This window comes from Macaca nemestrina, chromosome 6 (genome assembly GCF_043159975.1).
Source record: "Macaca nemestrina isolate mMacNem1 chromosome 6, mMacNem.hap1, whole genome shotgun sequence".
NCBI lineage: Eukaryota > Metazoa > Chordata > Mammalia > Primates > Cercopithecidae > Macaca > Macaca nemestrina.
The window spans coordinates 29256881-29284314 of NC_092130.1; the positions used below are offsets into that span (position 1 = coordinate 29256881).

The 27434-nt window shown below is 49.7% G+C and overlaps 1 protein-coding gene across 18 annotated transcripts in view; it reads left to right on the forward strand.

The window, feature by feature from the left end:
* The first annotated feature begins 4276 nt into the window (after positions 1-4276).
* Positions 4277-27434, forward strand: part of LOC105466855 (TNFAIP3 interacting protein 1) — a 56407-nt gene continuing 33249 nt past the window's right edge. For 7 of the 18 annotated variants that reach the window (XM_071098206.1, XM_071098210.1, XM_071098211.1 and 4 more), the window contains exons 1-2: positions 10424-10561; positions 26358-26529. In XM_071098206.1, coding sequence (XP_070954307.1) covers positions 26394-26529 — 136 coding nt within the window. In that variant the 5' untranslated portion in view covers positions 10424-10561; positions 26358-26393. Of the gene's footprint in view, positions 4360-10385; positions 10562-10984; positions 11002-11267; positions 11285-26357; positions 26530-27434 lie in introns of those variants that run through there. The other 11 variants (XM_011715956.3, XM_011715952.3, XM_011715954.3 and 8 more) reach the window with 7 other exon arrangements.

A 27434-nucleotide genomic window follows, 5' to 3' on the forward strand; every position in this document is an offset into this window, starting at 1 on the left:
GGTGCTACAGCCAGCGGCCAAGGCACATGCAAGGAAGCCAAAAGAAGCAGAAAGGAAGACCAGGCATGGTGGCTCACGCCTGTAACCCCAGCACTTTGTGAGGCTGAGGTGGGTGGATCATGAGGTCAGGAGTTCGAGACCAGCCCGGCCAACATGGTGAAACCCCGTCTCTACTAAAGATACAAAACATTAGCCGGGCGTGTTGGTGCGTGCCTGTAATCCCAGCTACTCAGAAGGCTGAGGTAGGAGAATCACTTGAACCTGGGAGGCGGAGGTTGCAGTGAGCCGAGATTGCACCATTGCACATTTGAGGAACCCTTAGGGGTGGTTAGAGTGGAAAGGGATGGTAAGTAGAGGCTAGATCATGAATGGCCTTGGAAGAATTTGTCAGCCATTGGTAGGCACTCATCCAAAGGAGAAAAAGGCAGACCTGAGCTTTAAATAAGAGCCAACTGACAATGCAATGGACTACCTGTAAGGTAGTGAGCTCTCCGTCATTGAAGTTTGGTGGCAAAACTTGACTGACCACTTGCCAATGGTGGGGGAGGATGTGCTGGCTCTGGGTAGGCTATTGAGCCAGCAGACATCTGAAAAACTGTGATTCTCTGACCTCTTCTAGCTGCCTGTCCTCAAAGTTCAGATAAGAAGGTAACTTCACTGGCTTGAGTGGGACTTTGAAAAAATCATAGATTTCATGCTTGGGTGACTCAGAGAAGTGAACGCATCCTCAGGTTCCTGACAGTGAGTTCGACCTGGCTGCCTATATGTGAGCAGATAATTCTAGCTTTGGAGTTGGAAGATCCAGCTCAGAGAGTTTTGGCTTCTCAAACTCTATAGGGAGTATCAGGGAGTTTAATTAAACTGCTGCCTTTCGGGATCCCCTCGTTAGAGAGTCTGATTTCTTAGCTCTATGATGGGGTCCAGAAATCTGCAAATCCTGGGCTAATGGCATGAAGAGTTTCTATCCTTGGGGAACTTTCAACAGAATTGGTGAACCAGGAAACTCACAGAGTCAAATTCATTCATTCCCTAAATAAGTATCAAATAGCTTTTAAGAGACTGGCCCAATCCTGTCCCTACAACATCAGCAGCAAGACCAAAGATGTCAAAATGGGTGAGGTAGGGCTGGATAATTTTGTATCAAAAGAGTGGTCCCGTGAGAGTTTCCTTGCGTATATCCAAATTTTGCCCTCTTTTAAGATCCAGCATAGGTCTCATCTCCTCCACATGCGCGCTGGAGACATTACTTGGGTTTGAACTCTACTTGTGCCATTTATTAGCAGTTGACTTAACTCACTAGAAGCCTCATTTCTTCTTTTGCAGAATAGTAGTACCAGTCTTATACAGTTCTTAAGAGAGCTGCATGAAATAATTCACTTAAGAGCACTGAGTACTGTGCCTGGCACATGATAAGCTTAAATATTAACTATTAGTGTTTTTATTTCCTAACCACCTATTGGCAATCTACCTTTATTCCTCCTGATTTCTCCTTCCTCTGAACTTTTGGACTTCCTTAAAGTGTCAGAATGGAAGGTCCCTTAGTGGTCATCTAGCCTGATTTTTTACATTATAGAAGGAGGAGTTGAGGACCAAAGACTTGCCTAGGGCCATATGGCAGAGCCAGGACTCAAAGTCACCTCTACTGATTCCCAGTCTGAGGGCCTCTTCTTCCTTGGTGTCTATCCCCTGGCCTGAACAGAGAAGGCAACTTCAGGGAATCCATGGCTGGAAGGGGGAAGAGGAGAGACAAACTGATTGCTGTCAGCATTTCAGCAGGGAGAGCTCAGAGCCATTCTCCTCACAGGATGTGCCAGTCAAGTATTCTAACTGGAAATCCCAGCTCATATTCACTCCAGCTCCTTGAAACTCCTTAGCCCTTCAAGGTCCCTTTGCCATCTAAGATTCCATGGGCAGGAACTGGTCTAAGCCAGGCTCTGCGAATTTACAGAGAATATGTGATTACAGTGGACTCCAAAGTGAAAATATTGTATATGGGGGGGAAATTGCAATCCAGGAACATTAGGGCTGAGCTACGCACATTTTCACCCCCTGCAGAGAAAAGGGTCTATGTACAGGCAAACATATCATCTTTTTGCCCCTGGTCTAGCTCAAGGGTCGGTGTCATTCATCCAACTGCACTTTCTGTGATGATGGAAATATCTGTGCAGTCTGGTATGGTAGCTGCTTGCCACGTGTGGCAATCGAGCTTGAAAAGTAGCAGTGCCACTGAGGGGCTGAGTGTGGTATGGGAAAGAGCACTGGACTAGGAGTCAGGAAGTCCGTCTGTTTACTCACATGGAAATGTATTTCCCCTGTCTGGCCTCCACTTCCTTATCTGTAAAGTGAGGCAATTGGGCTAGATTTAGCATCCCCGTATAATCCTGATCTGAAGGGCACAGATGCAGTTGGATGGGATTCAATGGACCCTTCTCCACCCCCACCTCTTATCGTCCCTCTCCTCCCGCAGAGGCTGCATGTGGCCCCTTGCGACCTGGACCTGTTTATTTCTCCAGGTCTACCTCTGTCACTTCCCCCAATCTGCCTCAAACCCCTTGGTCTACTCAGAGTGAACAGTTCATGGAATATTCTCTCTCTTCTCTTTCTGTTCTCGGAACATGTTCTCTCTTCTCTTTGTATATTCTATTCCCTTTGTGGAGAACACTCTTCCTTATATTCGTTCTTGGCTACTTTCAGGTCTCAGTTTAGATGTCACTTCCTCCAGGAAGACTTCCCAGATCCCTATATCCTGACCAGATACTCTTTTGTCCAGGCTCCCAAAGACCCCTGCATTTCTCCTGCCAAAACACATCTTTCCTATACTTTATTGTAATCGCCTGTTCATTTACCTATGGCCCCCAGAGCAGTGCTATCCAATAGAACTTTCTGTAATAATGGAAATGTCATATACGCATGTAATCTAATGTAGTAGGTACATGTGGTGGTTGAGCACTTGAAATGCAGCTTGTGCTGCTGAGGAATTGAACTGTTAATTCTATTTAATTTTAGTTTAATTCTACTTGATTTATATTTAAATAGCCCCATATGGCTCCTGAGAGTCTGTGAGCTCTGAGAAGGCAGGAAGCGGGTCTCATTAGTCCACTCTTGTATCCTCAGTGGTCCATAAATGTTACCATAAGAATGAGGAAACTCTGGAACCAGGATGATGAAGAAAGGCCACAGCTCATCCAAACAGCCCTCTTCATCCCCTCCCCAGGCATCTTTTCAGGGGATAAGGAACAAAGACATTATGTTTGTAAAGCAGTCAGTAGTTTACAAAGGATGTCTACAAATCATGATTTTTATTTCTAAAGCTATTATTATTTTTGAGACAGGGTTTCACGCTGTTGCCCAGGCTGGAGTGTAATGGCGCCATCATGGTTCACTGCAGCCTCAATCTCCTGGGCTCAAGCGATTCTCCCACCTCAGCCTCCCAAGTAGCTGGGACTACAGGCAAGCGCCACCACGCCCAGCTAATTTTTGTATTTTTTGTAGAGACAGTGTTTTTGCCATGTTGCACAGGCTGGTCTCAAACTCCTGGGCTCAAGTCTGCCTCGGGCCTCACATAGTGCTGGGATTAATAGGCATGAGCCACTGTGCCAGCCCATCATTTTAATTACCATTAAATGGCAGGAGTCAGGCAAAGCAGGACTCATTAAGCAAGGAATTACTGGGGCTTAGGATGACGAGGTGACTTGTTCAGGATCTCCAGCTGGTCAGTGCACAATTTCCTTGGGCTGCAGTTTCTAAGGCCTTACCTGACATCCAAATGTGACTCGGCATGCACCAAGAAAGGAGTGGGCCCCTCCTTCACTATGGATGGAGAAGCCTCAGAGAGTAAGTGGAAACAGGTGGGATAGGAATGGGGTGGGAGGATGTGGGCTGGGCATCTGGCAGCTTCCTCAGGGCCCTGAACACTGGAATCCCCCACCTTAGGCGAAGGAGGAAATGGAGGTCTTCAGGAGAACCCAGGGAGGCCAGGCCAGGTTGCCCCAGCCCACCCTCGGGTGCCTCTTCCCAGCCCAGCTGAGGAAGCATCAGGCTTCCAGCTCTTCCCCCCATATTCCCTCCACTCCCCTGCCAACTCCCTGTAATTCACAGCACGGGACAGCCAGTCTGGGAAGTGACAGGTGGAGGCTGACAAATAAGGGCCCTCTGCTCTGCCAGGGGGCAGGATGGGGCCTCAGCTGGGCCTTGCGGGGCTGCCTGGTGGCGGCTCCTCCATCTCGGGGAATTCCCCTCCTGCCTAAAAGTCAGCTCAGCCCAGCCCTCCTTCCTGCAGAAGCACAGTGAGCTGAGGAGCCTTCGCAGGGACAGCCGCCCCCGGTGCACACACCCTGGTATTCTCCTGCCCTTCCCCAGGTGAGTGACCAGATGGGGGTGGGTGGCCAGGACAGGGGAAAGGACCTACCGCACAAGGGTGCTGGGGTCAGCAGACACCCCCAGCTCCATGCCAAGAGCCACCTGGCCTCCCATGTCCTGCCAGTCAGGGTCTGCTGCTCCCAGCCCAGCTTGCTCTTCCCACCCAAGTCTTGGGTTCCCAGCCCCTGCTCCTCACCCAGCCTCCTTCTCCGCTGTCTTCTCTCCCCCATCTCGTTTCTTCTTCCTGCCCCTCTTCTTCTGGCCTTGCCTTCTTGGCCAGGCTCTTTCTCTCTAGTTGCTACTACCTTTTCCAAAGGAAAAAGAAAAGCCTATTTTTGTCTTCTTCCCTCAAGAAAAGGGAGGTGTGCGAGTGTGAACATGGATGTGGGTGTTTGTGTGTGTGAGAATGCCTGTGTTGTGTCAGATCCCTGAGGTGTGTATGTGTCTGTGTGGGTGTAAGTTGGTGACTGTATTTGTTTGTGTATCTGTGTGTACGGTCTGTGTGTGTGTGTGTGTGTGTGTGTGAATTTTTGATGGGGAGTGTACAGGTGTGTATTGGGCACGTTAGAAGTCTGCAGCTAGATAGGAAGAGACCAAGAATCGATGCTGCCTCCGAGGGGAACACAATGGAGGCTGAGGCCCTCCTTAACACTGGAGCAAAAGGATCTCTTGCTTCTCTCCTGCCTGCTCTGCTTCTAGGGCCGCTGGACTCTTTTGTGGTGGAACCTTTAACAGAGAGCCCAGGGCACAGGGAGTGGGCCAAGGGCAGGCAGATACAGCTGATGCAGCTTCCTCTTTGATTACTTAGAAAATCTGGACTAAAATTCTATTTAATTTTAGTTTAATTCTACTTATTTAGATAGCCCCATATGGCTCCTGAGAGTCTGTTAGCTCTGAGAGAGCAGGAAGCGGGTCTGATTGGTCCACTCCTGTATCCTGAGTGGTCCATAAAAATTACCGTAAGAATGAGGAAACTCTGGAACCAGGAATGATGAAGAAAAGGCCAGCTCATCCAAATGGCCCTCTTCATCTCCTCCCCAGGCATGTTTTCACAGTCCAGGGAAGTCCCTGGCTAGAAGAGGCAAGGAACAGAGGCCAAGTCTGATGGTGGCTTCTAGGCTACAGAGGAATGGAGGGAGAGCGGGGAGGGGCCATAGAAGAAGAGGCTGTGGGAGAGGACAGGGAGGAAGGTGGGTGGGACTGAAAGAGGGTTGCTCTCAGGGCCCTGTTAGGGCTTCCCAGGATTAGGAAATGCTCCGGTTTTGTGGGTCTAACTTCCTGAGAGGCTGGGCCGGGCTGAGCCTGGCTGACCTGTTCCCACTTCCAGGAGGATGACGAGGGGCAACCCTGGATGCAAGCCCAGATCCAGCTTGACACCCTGACCTGGAGACGGAGAGGCCAGGGGGAGAGAAGCTGGAGTCGGAGGACCCAGGGTTCCTAGGAACTGTGGGAGGGGCTTGGCTAGGCCGCGTATGTGACTATGTGACGAGGCTGGGAATTTCCCCCAGTGTCACTTTGCCTTTCCTCTCCTCCAGTGGTGCCCTAGAAACTGAAGTGTAACAGGCAGGCCCAGGGACACAGGGAACATAGTTGGGATGGAGAAGGGGGAAGAGGGGAAAGAGCCTGGAGAGTAGTCAGAGCAATGCCTTCTAGGCCCAGCTCCTCAGAGGACAGTGTGATGTCCAGGGCAAGCTGCTCCCCAGCTCCAGGCCTTGGGGTCCTCCTGGGGAAAGGAGAGAAGCAATCCCTGCTGCCTCACAGGATGGATGATCATAATGATCATCGCCACCTTTCACTGAGGCCAAGTCCTGTGGCATTTGATTGTCACCATCCTGTGAATTGGGCACAGTTATAACCTTCATGTCATTGATAAAGAAACCAAGGCACAGAGTTATAAGTGGCAGGGCTGTGATTTAAGCCCAGAGGCCAGAGCCCACACCTTATCCTCTGCATGACAGTCTCTTAGGAGACGGGCAAGTTGTGGATATGAAATGGTTTCATTCACCTTAAGGTGCTGAATGAATGTGAAAACTTCTGAAGATACAACTACCTCCTCATGCAGGTATTTGGGAGGTGGATAGAGAGAATTAAAAATGTGTTCTTAGGCAGAGGAGAGAAGCTGGGACCATGGACTCTGCTCATTTATTTACTTTTTACCAAAAACTGCCACAATTGCCTAGAACAATTTTAGTCAGTATCATGTGCTTGACGTGCATTATCTCATTTAACTATCATCAAAATCTCTCTCTAATATACACTTACACCCAGCACCAAAAAGTACCTAGAATCCACTGGAGGGTTTTACACTCCTGAGATTGCCTCAGGCTATGGATCTAAGGAAGGGCTGCTCTTTTCCTAGCTCATTAGCTGCTCCCCCTGAGTTCCATTCTCCCCTAGCCAAGGCCCTGATTCACTCATTCTCCTAATGGAATGAGGCATGTGCTTGTTTGATTTAGATGCTCCATTTCCAATCAGTGGGGTATGTGGAAACAGCACTGCGCTGGGAGCAGGATACTTGGGTTCTGTCCTGTGTATGAATCATAAACTCAACGTAAGACCTCCCGCAAATCCCTGCCCTTCTCTGGCCCTTGGTGTGGTTCCAGCCCTACAATGAAAAGACTGAGTTGATCATTTCTTTTTTTTTTTTTTTTTTTTGAGACGAAGTCTTGTTCTTGTCCCCAAGCTGGAGTGCAATGGTGTGATCTTGGCTCATTGCAAACTCCGCCTCCCAGGTTCAAGTGATTCTCCTGCCTCAGCCTCTCGAGTAGTTGGGATTACAGGTGCCCGCCACCACGCCTGGCTAATTTTTGTATTTTTAGTAGAGACGGGGTTTCACCATGTTGGCCAGGCTGGTCTTGAACTCCAGATCTCAGGAGATCCGCCTGGCTCAGCCTCCCAAAGTGTTGGGACTACAGGCATGAGCCACCGCATGCCCCGCCTGGGTTGACCATTTCAAAAGACCCTTCAAGCCTGGCATTCTGAGTTCTATGTCTTGCTAGCTGGCAGGACTTTGGAGCATGATGCTTAAGAGTGTTAAGCATTTAAGAGCCTGGATCTTCAAGCTCTGGTTACTTGCTGCGCTGTAAGACCTTGGGCAAGTCATCTAATACCTCAAAGCTTCAGTTTCATCTGTGAAATGTGGATGATAATGGTACCAACCTCATAAGCTGGTTGGGAGACAAATTATGAATAAAAGCGCAGAGCTAGCACACAGCAAATACTCCATATGTTACCTTTTAATGCTTTCATTATGCAGCCTCCACCCCTCTTCTGGCACTTGGTCCAGAGTTAAGTTGGTTATAGATGGATTTTTTGTATGTTTTTTATTTCCTTCAAATGTGTATCTGGGTCTGACTCTGTAGCTACCTCAGTAGAGGTGGTGGAGAAGGGAGTAGCAGAAAGGAGATTGAGAAGTTGTGCGCTTTAAAACAAAACCAAATAAAACAAAACAAAACAAAGGCAGTTTGATCTTCCTTCTGGGTGTGGCTTTGTGCGAGTGCTTGTCATTACTCTGGAAGAACAAGAGGTTGCACCTGCCTGAGTCACTCAGCTCCCAGCGTCAGGCCCAGCTTCTTGACTTGGAAATCCCCTTCCAGACCACAAGGTAGCAGGCAGTGCCAGGCTAGGGGGCCTGTCTCCCATTCCTGCCACGCCCCCAGAGGCTAGGGTCTCAGAGAGGATGTGTATGGTGGGATGGAGCCTGGTGAGGTTGCACTGCAGAGTTTAACAGCAAAGTTCTACCCAATGCATGCAGCCCACAGCTAGACACCACTATCATTTCTTGAATGCCTACTGTGTGCTGAGCCTTGGGCTTTATTTGCATTATCCAATTTATCCTCATGATTACATGAGGAATAGGTATATTATCCCCCATTTTCCAGACAGAAGCCTCAGGCTTAGAGGGGCCACCCAGGTAGTAAGTGGCTGAGCAGGGATTGGAATCCCATTAGTTTGATTCATAGCCTGTGTTTATGACAGTGGTGAGTTTCTGCAAGACAGTGAGAAAAATCATGTCATTGTGAAGACAACCTGGTACAGCGGACCAAGCACACAGGACTGGGAGCCAAGGCCCTGGATTCCAATCCCGGTTGTGTCACTCAGTGTGTGTGGCCTAGAGCAAGTCCTTTTCTAGACAGAGGACTGAATTTACCTATCTGTCAAATAGGGGTTTGTTATCAATGGGCTCCAGGGCCTCTATCAGGGTGGAATACCCTGAAGACAAACCAAGACTTAAAAGAATGGAAGGGGTGGGGGTAGTCACGACTTATAAATAAACAAGTTTTCTCACAAATTGTAACTGTTAAGAAAAAGGATCCAGAACTAGGAAATCAGACAAAAAGATGACTGAATGCCATTTTTACGTCAAGCTTGAGAATTCCTAGCGGGCACTTTGAGAAATGAAACTGCCCAGCTAAGGCCAGACATGCTACAAAAACAGCTGAAATAGTGTGGAAACAAAATGCAAGTAATTAGAGACCAGTCATTTTTAGGTGAATTTTAGTTTTCAGTGGATAGAGGGTGGGGGTGGAGAAGATGTGGGTTGGGAATAGGAACACAGCATTGCAGGAAGAGAATTGGGAAGTACAGGCAAAGAGCAGGAAGAAAACTGGCAGGTGGGGACCTGATGGGTGGAGATGATGCCTGGGAGATGATACCAGGGCCAGGATTCCCAATTTCTCTGTAGGATCCCCCCAGTGGTGACACTCAGTGGTGCTTTGGTGTTTGCATCGCTTCCTCCCTCCCTTCCTCCCTTTTGAATCGAGCCATAAGTGTAATTCTTCTCATAATTAAACTAGAATGAATATAGTTTTGAAGATCTGATAACACCATTGAAGTAACTGAAGGAACCCTAGGACGTTACAAAACCTTAGAGAATCCCCAGATTAGGTATCTAATTTGGTCAAGCGTCTGCCTGTGTATTATCGCGAAGTCACAGTTGATTGATGAGTCTCTCTTCTGTAAAATGAGGGTGTGTATTAAACAGTTCCCCAAATCCTTTCCCCTAATTCTTTTCGAGGATGAGGGCCTGTCAATGACTAAGTTTTCAACAGTACCAGTGAAATGAATCTTTTGCAATAGGTTTTTCATAAAGCTTTATTTAGTTTAAAGAGCCCCGTTCTCTATTCCAAGGTTAGGCCTTCTACTTTTTGGAATTAAAATTTACCTTTCTCTCTTTTTAAAAATAAAAGGATAAACTTTTAAAAAGCTTTCCTACCCTTAAAGCAAGTTTCTGTTCCTTACCGGTCTAGGAAATTCCAGTCTGTTGGGATTATCTAGCCCACATATAGGTAGGGAGGGTGGAAGGCGGCTTCTGGATTTGCCCACCTGGGTTTGAATCTTGGTTCAGCCCTTTACTAAGGTCATCTAACCTTTTTGTGACTCAAATATTATTTATTTTAAGAAAAGGCAGTAAAACCCACCTCACTAGGGTGATTGTGCAAAGAAAATAATGCACGCAAAGCATTTACAATGCCAGGAGCAAAGCGTTTACAATGTCTGGGAATCCTTTACGATGTCTGGAGCAAAAAATGTTAGTGGTAAGTGTCTTTACGGGTCCTTTCAGCTCGGAATTTCTATAGTTTCGTTAAGAAGAGTCCTGGAGCTCCCTGGACGGAACTCGGGCCCTGAGCTCCAGCTCTGGCTTAGTGCCAAATGCTTACGTGCCTTTTGGCAGGTCCCCTCCCCGCTCTCGCCACTCGGCACAAGGAAGGGGCTGGGTGGTCTCTGTGGCTCGCCTCCGCTCTGAAACTCCGACTTTCAAGGTGGCCCCAGGCCTCCGCCAGGGGCTTCCGGGGCTGGGAGTGCGGCAAGGGGCCGCGCGGGCCCGGGACGGTGGCGCCAGCGAGGTCGCTCCTAGAGGGGGAGGCCGCCGAGGGGACGTGATAACACCGCGGGCCCCCGGAACCGCGGGCAGCCTGTGTTTACCTCGCTCGGTTCCACCCCTGGCGGCCGTGGGCCCGCCCGGAGCGCGCGGCACGATTGGGCGAGCGGTCTGCCAGTCTCCGGGGACTTTCCCAGGGGTGGGGCGGCCCGGCTAGGCCCCGGGCACTTCCTAGTCCTCGGCCGGGTCCCCCTGCCCCCGCCCAGGAACCGGAGGAGTGCTACGGGGGGCCGGAGCCTGTCCCTGGCCGCTGCCCAGTCCCTGGATTCGGGGCTGGACGCAGCAAGCGGGGCGCTGTGTCCCAAAGTTCCCGGTCCTCGGGTAAGCTGGTCGGGCCGGAGCGGGGATGGAGGGGAAGAAGGGAGGCCGGGCCCAAATCGTCCAGAGCATCGGTGGTGGCGGGGCGCGAGCTGGGAAGATGGTTTGTACACCCGGGCCCCGCGCGCGAGGTCCCGGGGCCTCTCCGCCAGCTGCCAGGCAGGGCAGCGAGGGGACTCCCTGCTTGGCGCTGGGGCTGGTGCGGGGCGCGCGTGCGCACTGCGCGGGGCAGCGCGCCTGAGAACGGCTTGGGGCGGCTGTACAGCGCGCAGACCCTCCGGGTGCGGGCGGCGCTGCGGCCGTTTGGGTGTCTACCCTGTGGAGACGAGTTTCCTACGCGGCGTCAGGAGTTTCGTATAAAGTTGTGGAAGCAGTGTACATATGTCACGAGGAGGAAAATAATAATTCTTATTGGGTGCTTTCCAAGTGCTGATCTTAACGCTGTACGTGTATTAGACTAATTTAATTGTCACTTCCATCATAAACATTGTTTTTATCTCCATTTTATGCTTTAGGAAACCGAGGTACTTGGAGCTTGAGGTCACACAGCTGTGAGTTGCAAAGTCAGATGTGAACTCAGGCATTTGACTCCAGAGTTCCTATTATACGATTTCTGCTTAACATGTTTTGCGTGCACATTGTTGGAGACATTTGTGTACATGTGCAGGATAGATGAGTGTCCAGGAGTGCTTCTGGGGATGGAGTTTGAAGGCTGAGCTTTCCACTGTAGGACATTTGTGTGCACGTGTGCGTTGTACATTCATTGTGTGTACAGGAGCAGATGGGAATTTTGTGCGACTGGGTGAGAGATTGTGTTTTGGTAGGGGGAGGGAGGGACTTTTGTGGATGATGCAGAAGAATCAGCAACGTCCTTCCCCACCCCCTTGCAGAATGACAGTGCAGGGAAATGTGTAGATTCCTAATGCATCATTTTTTTTTTTCACAGTGCTGTCAAAATGGGATTTAATCAGCACTTACTCATTTTCCAAACAATGGGGTGTGATAGAGGGGAATTTGGCATCTGATGAGAGGTCAGAAAAGGAGACTCAGAATTTTTAAGAAAAATCCTTGACAAAGGAGGGTAGAATTGTATTAGGAGGGTAGAATATTAATTAGTACAAACTCAGCATCCCCGTGGTGTTCTCTGTTTTGCAACAGAAGAAACTGAGGCAGTGAAAAAACTGCTAATGCTAATGCTAATAGCTTACTATGTGCCAGGCACAGTGCTTACATTCTGTATCTCATTTAATCTTCTTTTTTTTTTTGAAACAGAGTCTCACTTTGTTACCCAGGCTGGAGTACAGTGGCGCAATCTCGGCTCACTACAACTTGCCTCTCAGGTTCAAACTATTCTGCTACCTCAGCCTCCCAAGTAGCTGGGATTACAGGTACCCGCCAGCATGCCCGGCTAATTTTTTGATTTTTTAGAGACGGGGTTTCACCATGTTGGCCAGGCTGGTCTCAAACTCCTGACCTCAAGTGATCTGCCCTCCTCAGCCTCCCAAAGTGCTGGGATTACAAGTGTGAGCTGCCGCGCCCAGCCTCTCTTAATCTTTCTAACAACTCCTAATTTTCAGATGAGGAAACTGAGGCCTAGAGAAGGTTAAGACTCCCAAGACTAGCAACCCTTGAATCCTGGAGTGTGTTCCCTTTCCCCTGACCAAGGCTGCTGTCCTGCTGTGTCCCGGGAAAATAATGTGATCAAGGACTGGCACTTCATGGAAGCAATTGATCATGCCTCTCTGGAAGCTGCCACTGGGAATGTGCAGTGTTCTACACGCTTATGTAACCATGTTTGTCTCCCAGTCTTGGGTGTTCCATGGGTATGGCATGGCACTCATGCTGAGGGTTGATGCCTACCCCTGGATACCCCCACCAGGTTTTTCGGGGCCCCAGGAAGCTGTGGGGTCTGAGTCATACCCTTACCCCCAGTGCTGCCTGTGACTTGGGGCCCGGATGTCCCGGTTGGGTCAGGCCGACCTGATTTGAGTGAGGCAGCGTTGTAGGTGGTTGTTTGTCTGCCTCTCTCTCCAACCCACTGGTTACTGTTTTACCCGCTGTGATTTGGCCACACCATGCTGGCCTGCTTTTCCCCCTCCAGCAAGCCAAGCTTGTTCTCATCCTTAGGCTTTCAAACGTGCTGCTCCCTCTGCCCAGAACATCTTTCCCCAGCTTTTCCCATGACTGGTTTTTCCTTATCGATCAAGTCTCAGCTCAAATGTCAGCTCCTCAGAGGGGCCTTCCCTGATCTTTTTATGCAAAGCAGCCCCTTTTTTCACTTTCTGTCATTACTATTTTACTTTTCTCATGCATGTATCATGCTATGAAAGAATCTCGTTTATTTGCTGATGTGAAAGCATATGCATAGAACTTAGTGTCTGGCAAATTATTTTTAGTGTTTATTGTCTTTCTCTTTTCCTAGAATAGAAGGGGTGAGTGTAGTCCTCTCGAGTATTTCTGTAGCGGGAGAAGAGTGCCTGGTGGATGGCTTTTCTGAGTTTGTTCAATGAATGAGTAGAATAATGGCACATTTCACAAATGAGGAAACTAAGGTCTAGAGATGAGAAGGCAGGAGTAGAACCAGAGTCTGCTCTCCCGGCGCTCTCCCAAGCATCATTTCCTGATGGCTCCTGTGCCCAGTACCATACAGTGTCCTTGATGCACAGGTGCATAAGGAGCTGGCTTTGCCTTCCAGGAACTTTTGGTCAAATGGGAAGATGTGCTATGGGTGAGACCTGAAAGGCATTGTGTGCCAGTAAGTGCCAAATGAGTCGGATTGGCATAGGTATAACTGGAGTGCAGAGTAATTTGGGGGCACCAGATGGTTGGGGGGGGTCTTCTGGAGGGAAGTGACTTCAAGGTCAGACCCTAAAAAAATGACGAAGTGCAGAGTGGAACCTGGGTCTGTTCTGGGACTTAGTAGACTAGTCAGAATATCTGGAATCGGCCTCTCCTAGGTTGAGAGAATTGACAAGTTGGCCTGGGAAATACCCTAGAAGATTTTGATACCAGACACAGAAATACTGATTTTTCTCCTTAGCAGCATGGGGAAATGGTCAGAGCAGTTGGTACACAAACTTGAGCATGCATCAGAATCCTGGGGGTGGAGGTGGAGGGTGGTTGTTAAACACAGATTGCTGGGCTGCAACTCCAGAGCATCTGATCCAGTGGATGGTGGCGGTGCCAGTGCCGCTGGTCCGGGCTGCTCCTTGAGCACCCCTGGTGAAGAGCACATGATTCAGTACTTGGCAGACCTGGGTAGCTGTGTCTGTCACTCTGGGCCTCTGCATCCTCACCTGTCAGCTCTGTATGACATCAGTGCTACCTCCTAGAATGGTGGGAATTAATGGGACAGTATGTGGCAAACACTCAGCACGGGCCAACAGTGTGGTAAGCGCTCAGTAAATGGTCGTTGCTATTATCGTTAATGATGCTAATCATGAACAGGATTCCAGTAGGAGATGATGAGACTGGTTTGATGTTCTGTGCTCTGGATAACTTGCTGCTAAGGTTTGACTGTGTCCCCCAAAAGTTCATATGTTGGAAACATAATCCCTATGCTTCATGAATGTATTGTCAGCTCTGCCCTCATAAATAGATCACTGTCACTATCACGGGGCGGGGGGAGGGGGAGGTTAGTTATAAAAGGGGCCAGTTTGGTCAGTACTCTCTCTATTTCAATCACTGATTTTCTTCTTTTGTCTTCCACCTTGGCATGACCCTTGCCAGATGGTGGTGTCATGCACTTGGATTTCTCATCATCCAGAACCGTGAGCCAAATAAACTCGTTCTTTATAAATTACCAGTCTGTGATATTCAACAGAATAGTAGCAGAAAGGAGACTAAGACACTTGCTTTCAACCCTCTGCCACCTGTGGACCATGCCGTGTCCCCTCTGGATGAGTTGTCTTTGGCTTTGTCTCAAGCATCTGTCCCTGTTTGGAGTGGTAGAAACTCAGATGTGGGTGGGGCTTTGAAGACACCTGGCCTGAATTCCCTCAACAGCCCTGGTGCCGCTCTGCGTGGCCCTGACTCCTGGGATCAGGGCACTCTCCACCTTGTAGGCAGCCCCTTCCAGTGCTGTTCCAGACTTCTTTCTTTTGTGGGCCCACATCAGCGCGGGTTCTTCCTTTCTCACCTCCATCATTCTCCCTCATTGCTTACCTGACCACTGTGAGGGACGGAGAGAGGCTGAGCAGTAGCATGGTGTGGTAAGAGAGTGCACAGTGGCCACCAGAGGACGGGGTATGCATCTCTTCTGTGCTAGTGCTGTCCCATGCAGCTGTGGGCATGTCTGTTCCCCTTTGTCGGCTTTGGTTTCCCAGCTGCAGAATGAAAACGTTTCACTGTCTGGCATCTCAGGGCATTCTCTTCCAAGTCTTAAAACCTCTGTAACAACCAACAACCAATGATTGGGTCACCCTCTCTTTGGCTCTGGCAGCTCCTGGTTTCCCCCTGGGCCAGGCCTTGCTGTGCTTGCCCTCCTAGATTCTTGCTGCTATGTCCCCACATGCCCGCAGTGCCTGCCCCTCCTATCCCTGGCCATCTGTAGGGAGGGTATCCGGGCATCCTCCAGAGAGTTGCCACAGGAAGGCACAGGGTAGCTGCGTCCCCTTGTTCTGTGCTCTGGAAAGACCTTGGCAGCCACCATGACCGTTGTGGGAAGTTCTTGATGATTTTCCCATGACTGGCCCAGGACAGTCACTCTTCAGATTGGAACGGATGACTGGCGAGCAGCAGCTGGCTCTTTGTCTGAGGGCTGCTCTGTGCAGAGCTGAACTCTTCTCTCCCAAGGACCTCACCCTGAGGCTGTTCTTTAAGAGGCAGGAGCTCTGTGTCCTTGAGCACCTACACAGTGGACAAACCGGGCAGCCCAGGCAGGGGTATGTGTGGGGGGGAAGTGGGTGTAGGTGTGTGGGTACTGTGGGAGTTGTGTCACCAAGGAGTCACGCTGAGAGGCCAGGGCAGGTATGGGACTGCCCTATGAGTCAAGGTCCTTTGGCTCGGTCTCCACCTACTCGGCAGAGCACTGGCCAGGCCCTCTGTTGGCCTTCAGGCCGCTCATCCCCTGCCTTCATTACAGTCAGCTTCAGCAGCAGTCTCAGGAGCCTTGGTCCCTCTCCACCCATTTCTGTCTCTGCAGGTGCAACTCCTGCCTGATCCGGTCCCCAGGAAACTGGCAACATAGACTTTTAGAAAATATTGTCCTAAGCACATTAACACAGGAACAGAAAACCAAATGCTGCATTTTCTCACTTATAAGTGGAACTAAATACAGGCACTCATGGACATAAAGATGGCAACAGTAGACACTGGGGACTACTAGAGTGGGGAGGGAGGGAGGCAGGGTTGAAAAACTGTTGGGAACTGTTTTCAGTACCCAGGTGATGGGATCGTCCCTGCCCTAATCACGCAGTACACCCAGGTAGCAAACCTGCACATGTACCCTCTGAATCTAAAATAAAAGTTGAAGCAGAAAAAAAGCAAAAAATACAGTAAAAAGAAAAGAGAAAAAATGAAGGAGTCTGTCAGATATAGAGGGTACCATGCAGGCACCTGCACGCTCACTCATCTGGTTTAAGAAATAACACATTTTCCAATCACCTCGAATTTCTCCTTCATCAGCCACCAACAAGAAACAAGTGTTCTGAATTTAGTGGCTTTTTTTTTTCTTGCATTTCTTTAAAGTTTTTTTTTTTTTTAAATAAATGTGTGCATCCCTAAATAATACATAGGTTTTTTTATATTTGAAAACGTTATTTAGGCTGAGCGCTGTGGCTCATGCCTGTAATCCTGGCACTTTGGGAGGCAGAGCAGGCAGGTGGATCTCTTGACCCCAGAGTTTGAGACCAGCCTGGGAAACATGGCGAAATCCCATCTCTGCAAAGAATACAAAAATTAGCTGGGTGTGGTGACGCATGCCTGTAGTCCCAGCTACTTGAGAAGGAAGGTGGGAGGATGACTTGAGCCGGGAGGTTTAAGTTGCACTGAACTGAGATCATGCCACTGCATTCCAGCCTGGGCGACAGAGCGAGATTATTCCATTCGTATCTCCAGCTGTGGCTCATCTTTTTTCACTGCTGTATAGTATTCCCTGATAGGAAATTGCCACAGTGTATTTATTCATTTTCCTCTTCATTTTAGGTAGCTTTCAGCTTTTTGTTGTTAACACAAGGCATCTTTGGCTTTTATCTGAGTACCTCAGCCCCTATCCAGCCTTTTCCTTTCTAGCTCCTTGACAGCCATTATTGCTCCAGTCTGGGTAGCATTTTAAGGTTTACAGAGAACTCTATGGTTCCTACTTGGTCCTCACAACATTTCCATAGGGAGAAACAAGGAAAGTGAGGCCTGCCGAGGGTCATTCGGGAAGGGATCATAGCCTGGATTTGAATCTGTGAAACCCTCTTTCCACCATATTTTGTGTAAGGGGAATCCCCAAAATTGGCATCTTACCTCTTGGAGGCAGGGGCGTTACAGGGTTAAACTCTGGTTTCAAGCTATCCTCCTGCCTCTGTCTCTGGAGTAGCTGGGACTACAGGCATGCACCACTGCACCCAGCTCACTTAAATTTTTTTAAAAAAATATTTTAAAGTTTCCCTTTAAAAAAATTACCAAATAACACATGATTATTGGGGAAAAACCCCCCAAAACTCAAGCAGTGCAAAAGATATAAAGTAAAAAAGTGACAGTTGTCTTCTCTCTCCTTCCTTTCCCCTTCCTCTGTCCCCACTGTGTTTAAAAATTAATTTTGTAATTGTATAAGAACAGGACTAGTTTTCCCATGTAAAAAGTTAAAATAGCATAGGTAAAGCAAAAGTTTCTTTTGGTTTTAGTTCCTTACCCAGGTCCTTCTGTAGAGCAGTGTACTAGTAGCAGTTTGGTATGTATCCTTTGAGACTTTTTTCTTTTCTTCTTTTCTTTCTTTCTTTCTTTTTTTTTTTTTTTTTTAAGAGACAAGAGTATCACTCAGGCTGGAGTTCAGTGGCATGATCATAGCTCACTGTAGCCTGAACTCCTGGGCTCAAGTGATCCTCCCACCTCAGCTTTCCAAGTAGCTGGGACTCCAGGCATGGGCTACCATGCTCCACTAATGTAAAAAAAAATTTTTAATAGAGTCCGGATCTTGCTTTTTGCCCAGGCTGGTCTTGAACTCCTGGCCTCAGGCAATCCTCCCACCTTGTCCTCCCAAAGCACTGGGCTTCCAGGCCTTTTTCTATGCACATTTAAGATTCCGTACACATACATACACACACACACACACACACACACACACAGAGTTACGTGTTTTTGAAAAAAATAGCGTCCTGTTACACATATAAATCTGCACTTTGGTTTGTATTTTATGGGCATTTTCCTGTATCACTGCCAAGCAATCTACCCTGTTCTTTTTGATGGCTGTATAGTATTCCATGAAATGAATGGTAGTTTGTTTAACCAGTCGCTTCTTGATGGACATTCAAGAATAGCAAAAATGTCTATTACAAAGCATGTGGCAGTGTACATTTTTGTCCAGCTTCTGTGTGTACTGATGCAAAGATCTCTGGATTCCTACATAGGGCATTACTGAATCAATCAGACTTCTGCCCTGTTAGGTAAGTCACACCTCCTCAAGCACACTTTTTTTTTTTTTGAGATGGAGTCTCACTCTGTCTTCCAGGCTGGAGTGCTGTGGCATGATCTCAGCTTACTGCAATCTCCGCCTCCCGAGTTCAAGCAATTCTTCTACCTCAGCCTCCCCAGTAGCTGGGACTACAGGAGTGTGCCACCACACCTGGCTAATTTTTGTATTTTTAGTAGAGACTGGGTTTCGCCACGTTGACCAGGCTGGTCTCGAACTCCTGACCTCAGGTGATCCGCCCGCCTCAGCCTCCCAAAGTGTGGGATTACAGGCATGAACCACCGCACCCAGCCCTCAAGCACACTTTGCTACACGAGAACTTTGTTCTCACCAGTTAGGCATACATGCAGGTTGTTGTCATTGAGAAAGGACATTTTTCAGTGGGTGACTCAGCTGTAAGAAAAGCAAATGTATACTCAGGCTACCTCAGTAGGAATATACTACCTAAAAGGGTAGAGGTGAAAGTCACTCTGCATTTGGTCAGGCAAGCCATACCTGGAGTGTTGGGTCCAGTGCTAGAACCAGCTAGAGATAGTGTGGGGTAGAGGGTTGGTGGGGGGCTGGAGAGGGGGCAGCCCCTATGTGGAACAGTACAGGGGAAAGGGCTGATCAACCTCAAGAGAAGGCTGCAGGTTCCAAATGTCTTCAGGGCTGTCCTGCTGAAGATGGGCATCTTGTTCCTTATTCCAGGGGACCACAGAGGGGAGAGAAGGGCCAGTAGAAACAGAACTGGGAGCAGCCTAACTATAGCCAGTGCTGGCTGCCCCAGGAATTGTTTTGGGGAGGAAGTTGGTGAGATCTGGATTGCTGAAGTTGGCCAGCTGGAGTCCCTGGGCTCCTCAGAGGACTGGGTAAGCACAGGATGGAATGTCCTCTGAGCTCCCTTCCAGCCTGAGATTCTAAACCCTGTTGACTGCAGGTGATGAGGGGCAGATTGCCACCTGGTTGCATATAAAGCTAGAGACATATAAAGGCAGGGGCTAGGAACTTGGGGCATGTTCTGGAGAACTGGAAAGCAGGTCTGGTTTCCTACCTCTGAGCGTCAGCCTGCCGCCTCTCCAGGCAGTGCAGAGCAGTGGAAAGGGCACCGGTTTTGGAATCTGACAGATTGAGGCTGCATTATTTGTTCTACCACTAACCAGCTGTGTATTCTCAGGCAAATGACTTAACTTCTCTGAGTCTGCTTCCTCATCCATGTACCGCGTCTGTTGGTTTCCTTGCTGGAATGTGTGGATGATAATTTCCATCTCTGTGGCAAGAAGAAAATGAGGTCATGTGCATAATGGTGCAGCCCAGCGCCTGGCATAGGGTAGCACCTAACGAACTGTCACCCTCTCTCTGGCTTAGTTAGGTGCTCTCCCGTCCTCTTTTGCAGTGTGAATTCTGGCTCAGGTGTTCAGCAGGTGGTGTGTAACCTGGGCCTCGGAGGCTGAGTGGAGACAGTGGGGCCTCCTTTGTGGGTGACTCAGGGGAGGGGAGAATGAAGGACATGGGAAGATATGTGCCATGTTGAGGAACACAGAGCAAGCTTGGCCGGAGCCTGGTGCAAGTTAGGCAGGAGGGGAGGACCTGGCACAGGGCTGTGGATGTCAGCTGAGGGTCTCTGACTGCACTCGGGGAGGGGATAGCACCCATGAAAGCTCTTATGGGAGGACTGCTGGGTTAGGGAAATCCACCTGGGCCTTAGAAGGGATTGGAGCTGGGAACTGGAGCCGTCTTAAGGTTAAAAGGTTAAAGAAAGTAGTGCTAATAAATTTCAGATCCTGAAATGTTAGAATTAGAAGGGGCCTTAAAGATTGTCTGTGCAACCCCCCATGTTATTACTATTTTTGCAGCTCCCTCTTTTTAGGTAACTGAGGCCTAGTGAGGGTTAAGATGTTTACCCTAGTGTACGTTGGCTTGATCCCACAGTTCTGGAGCCCCAGCTGTTTATATGAGACTCTGTGCCTGCAGCCTCATTATTGCTCAGTTGATTGCAAGGACGGAGGAGTTAAGTCTGGGCTCCTTATTGGTGAGGATGCCAGGGTGGAGCCCTTGAATACACACTGTCTCAAGTAGGTGCAGTGTCCTCACTGATGTGTGAACCTGACAGCCATCAGGAGAGGGCAGCCTGGTCCTTTTCTCTTTTAAATTAAAGACCGTATTTTTTATAGAGCAGTTTTGGTTCTCAGCAAAATTGAGATGAAGGTACAGAGATTTTCCATATACTGCGCCCCGCCCCCCACCCCCAACATGCATAGCTTCCCCCATTATCAATATCCTCTACCAGAGTGGTAGATTTGTTACAGCTGATGAATCTACATGGACACCACTGTCACCTGGAGTCCGTGGTTTACATCCGGGTTCCCTCTTGGTGGTGCATGTTCTGTGGGTTTGGGCAAATGTGGAATGGCAGGTGTCCACCATTACAGTATTGAACAGAGTGGTTTCACTGCCCGAAAAATCCAACCTGGCCTTTGATGGATGGGCCTGAGGCTGCAGTCTCCCCAGCCTGGAAATTGGTGGGGGAGGACTGGAGGTCATCATAACACAAATATGTGGACAGTTTTTTGTCTATGTGTGCAATGTGATATCATGGCGTCTCACTTCCTTTCATCCTTGGGTGGAATTGCAGGATATTCCCGTTTACAACAGAGGAAATGAGGCTCAGATTCTCAGTCGTTGGTGAGTGTGGCATCGTGGTTCAAGGGCATCTTATAGCTACATCTTCACTAGCTGTGGTGTGCCCGGGCACCCTGCTGAACCACAGTTAAATGGTGATTTGAGATCACTAGAGAATAAGTGGAGGCCAGAACCTAGCTTACTGAGCTGAACGAAGAGCCTAAAATCCCCTGTTAAAGGAGGGAACATATGGGAAAAGCATTGGCCCTTAGATCAGCTGGGCACGGTTGTGGGGTTGCCTCAGCCTTTTGTTAAGCATCTGCTGTGTGCCAAGTACTGAGCTAGTTACTGTATATGCTTATTATTTTGGAAATCTTATTATAAAACAAGGATGTGTTTCTTGTTAAATCAGATAATCAGGGAGTATTGCATAAAGTAGAAAGTGAGAATTCCCTTCCAACTATACACATTGTTTCATTTGATTTGTTTGATCTTCTATCAGGTAGGTTCTATTATTACTCCTGTTTTACAGATGAGGCAACTGAGGCTCAGGAAAGGCGAGTGGCTGGTCCAGGGTCTCACAGCCCACAGGGTGTACGGAGCTGAGGCTAGTACAGGTGAGGCCCCCTCTCAGGCCTTGTGTTTGCAAGGTTGGCCTTGAGCACGTTCCCTGTGTGGACCTTTCTTCCTGCCTCCAGGGCAGCGATGTTTCCATGGTGCTGGCTCCCTCTCTTTCTGCAGCTTGCTGCTAGCTCCTGAGGCTTGGGTCTTCTTGATCCTGAGGCCAGCTTTAGCCATCACCCGGGTTCTCTGTGGCCCATGCTCCTCCCCTTGCATGTGAGGGAATGAGCCCCTGGTTCCATACACAGCGGAGTAGACACTAGGACAGACCTCTCTGACATTCTGTTCTGTGCCGTCTTTCCTGGAGACCCTTCCCTATGCCCCCTCTGCCAGCCCACCTGCCAGCGTCCCTGGCAGCCTTTGCCTCTGCTGGGGAGGTAGATGTTGGCCTCCATGACCTTCCACCTCCCTGTACCAGAGATTTGCTTCCACTTTTCCCTCTGGGCCAGGGAGGGCATCGCCTGCTCCAGGGTTGCAGGGATAGCTGACCCCAGGATGCTGCCAGTGACCAGAGGCATTCAGTTGGGCTGATTAAGTCCCCAAGCTGCACTTCAGTTTCCTTATCCATCATGCAGGTATCAGCCCTGCCTTCTTCCCAGGGCTCTTGTGATAATCAGATGGAGAAACAATGCTTGGGACACGATGAAGTATTTTGCAAATGTTAGTGGCTATGCAAGTGAATGTCATTTGGGGGGTCTGGGGCCACCCCACTACGCAGCCCCCAGAACATGGCTAATGGCAAGATAATCTGACAGACCAAAACATTTCAGTGCAAAAGCTGGAATGTAAATTTAATTCTGAATGTAGTCTCTATCACACCCCTCTCTTTCTGGGGTAGGGCTGAGAGTTGAGTCCTGGAGACTACTGCCTCCCTGCCACCCACAAGTGCTTGCCTGCTAGTGGGTGGCTCCTTCGGTTTCAGCAGCATCACTTCCATCTTCACGCTCTGTGGTCGTTGCCTGACCTGCAGTCTGTCTGGGCCCCTTTCTGCCCCCAAACTGGGCCTTTCTGGTTCCAGTGGGCAGCCCCAGGGCCCCTCTGGGGCGGGCTGTGGAGGCCCCCCTGGCTGAGGTCTTGTTTTGGAAGAAAGTCTGCGCTGGCTGCTTCTATACCACCAGCTGTTTCTGGTTTGGGCAAGGCGGGCTGGAGTCCCACTGCTGGTGGAGCACCTGCTGATTTGTAGTTTGTGGAACCAGGCCAGGTGGATAGAGACTCCGCGAGAAGATGTGGCGGGGGCCTGTGGTGTGTCATTGGATTGCTGGGCAGGAAGGGAAATGGAGGATGGGCTGTGGGCACCCTGGAGGGAGAGCAGGGATCTTCTGGTCCCAGCTCCATCCTGACTCCTTTGTGACCTTGGCCTTCCCTGCTCAGGGCCTTGCCTTGCTGCACTGCCTGTGCCATGAGTGAGAATCAGATGAGCTCATGCCCAAGGACTCCTGGGCTCTGAACTCCAGATACTGCTGTATGGAGGGGAGTGGTCAGTGGTTCCTTTTCGCCTTTGAAAACACACTCGTGGTTTGAGGACAGCAGAGGGGAGTACATGCCGTCATCATGTTCTCATGCAGCCCCTCATCCACTGAGTGTTTCTGGGCGCATTTCTCTCCACCTGATAATGCAGGATTCGCCTCATTGCCCTTGGAGAGTCCCCTCCAGCTGTGTCATCCTGAGAATGAGTCCTCTCTCTAGAAGTTATAAAAACCTCACTGATCAGAGGGAGAGTTCCTGTGTGCCCAGTGGTCATCCAGGGACTGCCGCTGACCATCTGGGCATGAAGTCAGCAGGACCTGGAAATTCCCTGTTTCCCTCTTTGTCTTTCTTTCCTCCAGAAGTCCAGGCCCTCCGGGGGCGGCTCCTCTGATCTCCAGAGAGGGTTTTCCCACAATAGGATATTTCTCCTGCGTGTCCTCTGCCCGCTGCCTTTCTTTCTCCCCAAGCTGTGCCCCCTGAGGCTAAAGTAGGGGAGCATAGCTCTGTCTGCCCCCTTTTTGCTTCTCATGAACCCCTTTCCCTGTTGACTCCCCAGTGCCAAGAGAAACTGAGTGTTGCGTGTTTCAGAGGACATGGGGTGGGTTTCAGTTCCCACATCCTGCATCCTGCTTTGTCCCTTGACCTTACATCTGGGCCTCTCTGAGGGAGCATGGCTGGCCCAGCCCCGATTCTAGAAGTGTCTGGGTATCCAAGTGCATCTGGTCAGTGGGTCAGGGTTAGGCTCTCTCTGGGATGCTGGACATGGCCTTGCAGGAGGCGGGCTCAGGGTCAAGGGCTCGTTCCCTTCAGTCTGACTTCTCTGAATTCAAGGTTTGCCGAGGCCCTACTCTGGGCCACTCTGAAGATACCCTGGCACACAGAATGGACTTGCTCTCTGTCCTGATGCAGCCTCTAATCTGCAGGACAAGGCAGACATTGAGTAAGAAATTCCCCACGCCTTCTTGTGGTGTTGACTGTGAGTTCCACGTGGGGTGCATGCATACTGGTGGACAGGAACTAGGACACTGCTGTCCTTTTCATGCAAGGTGGCTCCAGGCCCCTTCTAGTCCTCTGTTTCACTGTTCTTGAACTCCAAGCAGTTCTCAAGGAAGGCCCACCTTCCTGTGCTCCCGACAGGATATAAAAATGTGCAGAGTATGCTCCTGCCTCAGGAAGTTCCCAGCCGGATGGCCAATGCCCGCACCCGTCAGACACATGCTGTACCGGGTGGCAAGGCCCGTGAGGACAGAGGTGAGCAGAGGGGAAGGACCCCCAACATCTGTCAACATTTTTGAGTACTTTACTTTGTGCCAGTTACAGTGCTAAGTGCTGCCCCCACACTGTTTCTTAGTTCAGTGGAAACATCTGTGCTTTGTGCTTTGCTGTAGAACATTGACCTTTCAGGTTAAAAACAAGTCGCCCCTAAGCCGGGTGATGACTTGTGATGGGCGTGTGGGTAGCCGTCCTTTGCCTCTCGGGCTCAGCAGGGTGTGGGTGCCTCCCACATGGTGTATTCATCTTGTGTCTGTCAGTCTTTGGGAGCGGGGGTCCTGCTCATCAGAACTTCGTTTTTCTTTCTGGTCTGGCCCAATCCATCCTATGGATGCTCTTGGAAAAGTCCTTATTGGTTCTCATGCTGCAGGGCAAGGGAAACTGCCCAGAGGTGACCCGATAGCGTGGTGCTGCCCTACAAACAGGCTTGAACTCCCTGTCTGCCCCTCTGGCTCTGTATCCTGGCTGTGTGAGTGTGGTGGGGGTTAGAGTCACAGCAGGCAGAGCTGACTTTGCATCTTGGCTCTTATTGCTGGCCGGGTCATCGTGGCTGAGTTACTTAACCTCTCTGAACCTCAGCTTCTTCTTTGTAAAATGCAGATAGATTAGTATGCATGTTAGATACTGTGCAGCTCCACCAAGATTGTATATCTGAAGGGTTTAATGCAGTGCCTGGCAAGGAGATGACTCAAGGATGGTGGTGTTGCCATTAATCCTTTCTCACTCTGATCTTTCATTTCCATTCGGGGAACAGGGTGGTACGGTCGTAGTCGCCTGGCAGAGCCAAGGACCCGCGGAGCATGGTGTGGACTTGGGAGGGTCTTTGAGGATTCCTGATGAAACAGTTTTTGTCTTGGGGGTGGTGACCTTGGGAGGAAGATGCCGAGCCCCCAAACCCTTCTGAGGTCCCCAGTGGAGGCCTTGGGGGCCCTTTCATGCTGGAGAGCTGTTTGGAGGGCTGGAGGCTGGCTCGGTGTTTCAGCCTTAGGGCCTCTGCCCTTACTGTTCTCTCTGCCAAGAGTGTTCTTCCTTCAAATATCTTCATGGCTAGTTCCCTCACCCCTTTCAGGTCTTTGCTAAAATAGCTCCTTCTCCATGGGGCCTTTCGTGCCAGCTCCATTTAACATGAAATTCCTTGCCTCACCCTTCCCTGCCAAATTTTTGTCCATAGACTTTTTGATCACCTGAAATAATGTGTTCCCCACCACCCTCCTCTGCTTTCACCACTAGACTATAAACTCCATGAAGCAGTTTTGTCTGTTTTGTTTGCTGATAATTCCTCAGCACCCAGACGGGTGCCTAGCACAGAGTCGATGCTCAGTAAGTAATTGTTGAATGGATGAGTGGATGGACAGAGAGCTGCTCTGCCAAGTCACGGAGCTAGGATTCTAAAATCACCGTTCCAACTGGTTTCAATGACATAAAGCAGATGAAACTGAACAGATTACTAAAAAAACCTTGGTGCGCAAATAGACAGTGGTTTGATGAAAAATTCTCTGTTCCTTAGAACTGCAAGGGACAGACCATACATGATATGAGACTCACGGAGGAGGGTGACGGTGTATTAAATATTAGTCAGGGTGTTTTTTCTTTTCTTTTTTTGAAGAAGATGATACACATATAAATGGAACTTTGGACTGGGTTGACTTGCTTATCCCTTAGGGTACAAGCATTTCACTTTAAAGATTACTGAATTAACTTAAGACTTTCATTTCCCTCCCTCAGAGAGGGGAAGGGACTGCCCACAATCCCGTAGTAAATTAATGGCTAGGCCTTTAATTGAGTTAGTGTTTATTGGGCAAAATTCATAGCTAATACTGTGGTAGGCTCTGAGGATGCAATGATGGGTAAAACATATGGGATTCCTGTTCTTCTGGACCTCACAGACAGGACATGAACTCAGATTTGGTTTTTTTTTTCCCCAAGTCCAGGTTCTTTCTTGTATCCCACATTGCACCCTACTGTTTATTTGGACTCCTGTTCCAAACAAGTCAACAATGCATTGAGGCTGCTAAGAGAAACTAATGCCATTCTAAGGTTGTATTAATAGACGCAAAGTGTCCAGATAAAAGGAGGTGACTGTCCTGCTTTGCTGTAATATGGTCAGACCAGCCTAAAGCGGGGGACTGCCTTCTGGGGCATTGACACAGTAGAGCTTCTCTGCAAAGAATGCCCCCATGGCCTGGCCAGCCTGCTGATATGCTGCTGTTGTCCTTACAGCCAGGCGGGCACCACGGCAGGGGCTGAGCTACCCTCATGGAAGGGAGAGGACCGTACCGGATCTACGACCCTGGGGGCAGCGTGCCCTCAGGAGAGGCATCCACAGCTTTTGAGCGCCTAGTGAAGGAGAATTCCCGGCTGAAGGAAAAAATGCAAGGGATAAAGATGTTAGGTAAAGCAGACCCTGTCCCCTCCCTGCGAGCGCCCCTCCCTGCAGAGTGTGATGCCAGTCCGTCTACCAGCAGTGGAGAATGAAGCTGGCATATGCCTCTGCCCAAGTCATCCCCGTCCCTCCTGGCCCAGCACTGGCTCCTGCCTCACAGTTGTCTCTATGCACCGTGTAGCATGGTGACAGTATTCCCAACCCCGATTCCTCAGCACCCTGAAACCAGGATGACAGGACTCAGGTCCAAGAGGGAGGTGTGGGCTCAGGGAGAGGGGGCTGGAAGGCCCAGTTTGTGGCCATGGAACTAGAATGGCCTCCTCTTTCTGGGGCATGAGAGATGGGGAGAGCTGGCATCACCAGGGCAACTGGGGCACGTGTTCCCAGGTGTTGGAGCAGGGAACAGAGTTTGGCTTGAAGCAAGGAGGTGGTAGATCCCCCAGTTCTCTTCTCCTGGCTCTTGCTCAAGCCGTCCCCGCTTTAGAACAACCCCACCTCCCTCCACATGACCGACAGTCCCTGTGCCTCAGCACCCAGTTGCTGTATCCCCTTCTCCTCCAGGCAAGGCTTTCATTGATTTTCCCATCCAGAGGGGGCTCTTTCTTCCACACTCCTGAAACTCTTCCTTTGCCTTGCTGCTCCCTTTTCTAGTCTCAAGTTTTAGAGGGGAGCACGGCTCCCTGATTTTTAAAATGCTTTCTCCTTGCTTGCAGATCCTTGCTTGGGATAGCCGACTGGGGAGGGAGGAGTCAAGTTTCCCCATCTCCGCTTGTAGGAAAAGGCAAATGGAGGCCTAGAGGGCTGGTTGGAATTATCCAAGGTCTCCACCCTGCAGGCAGCCCTTTGCCCTGGAGGCTCAGGCTGTGGGTAGCCCCGGCTGCTATGGTGGTAGGGTGGGGGGCCCCTGGCTGGGT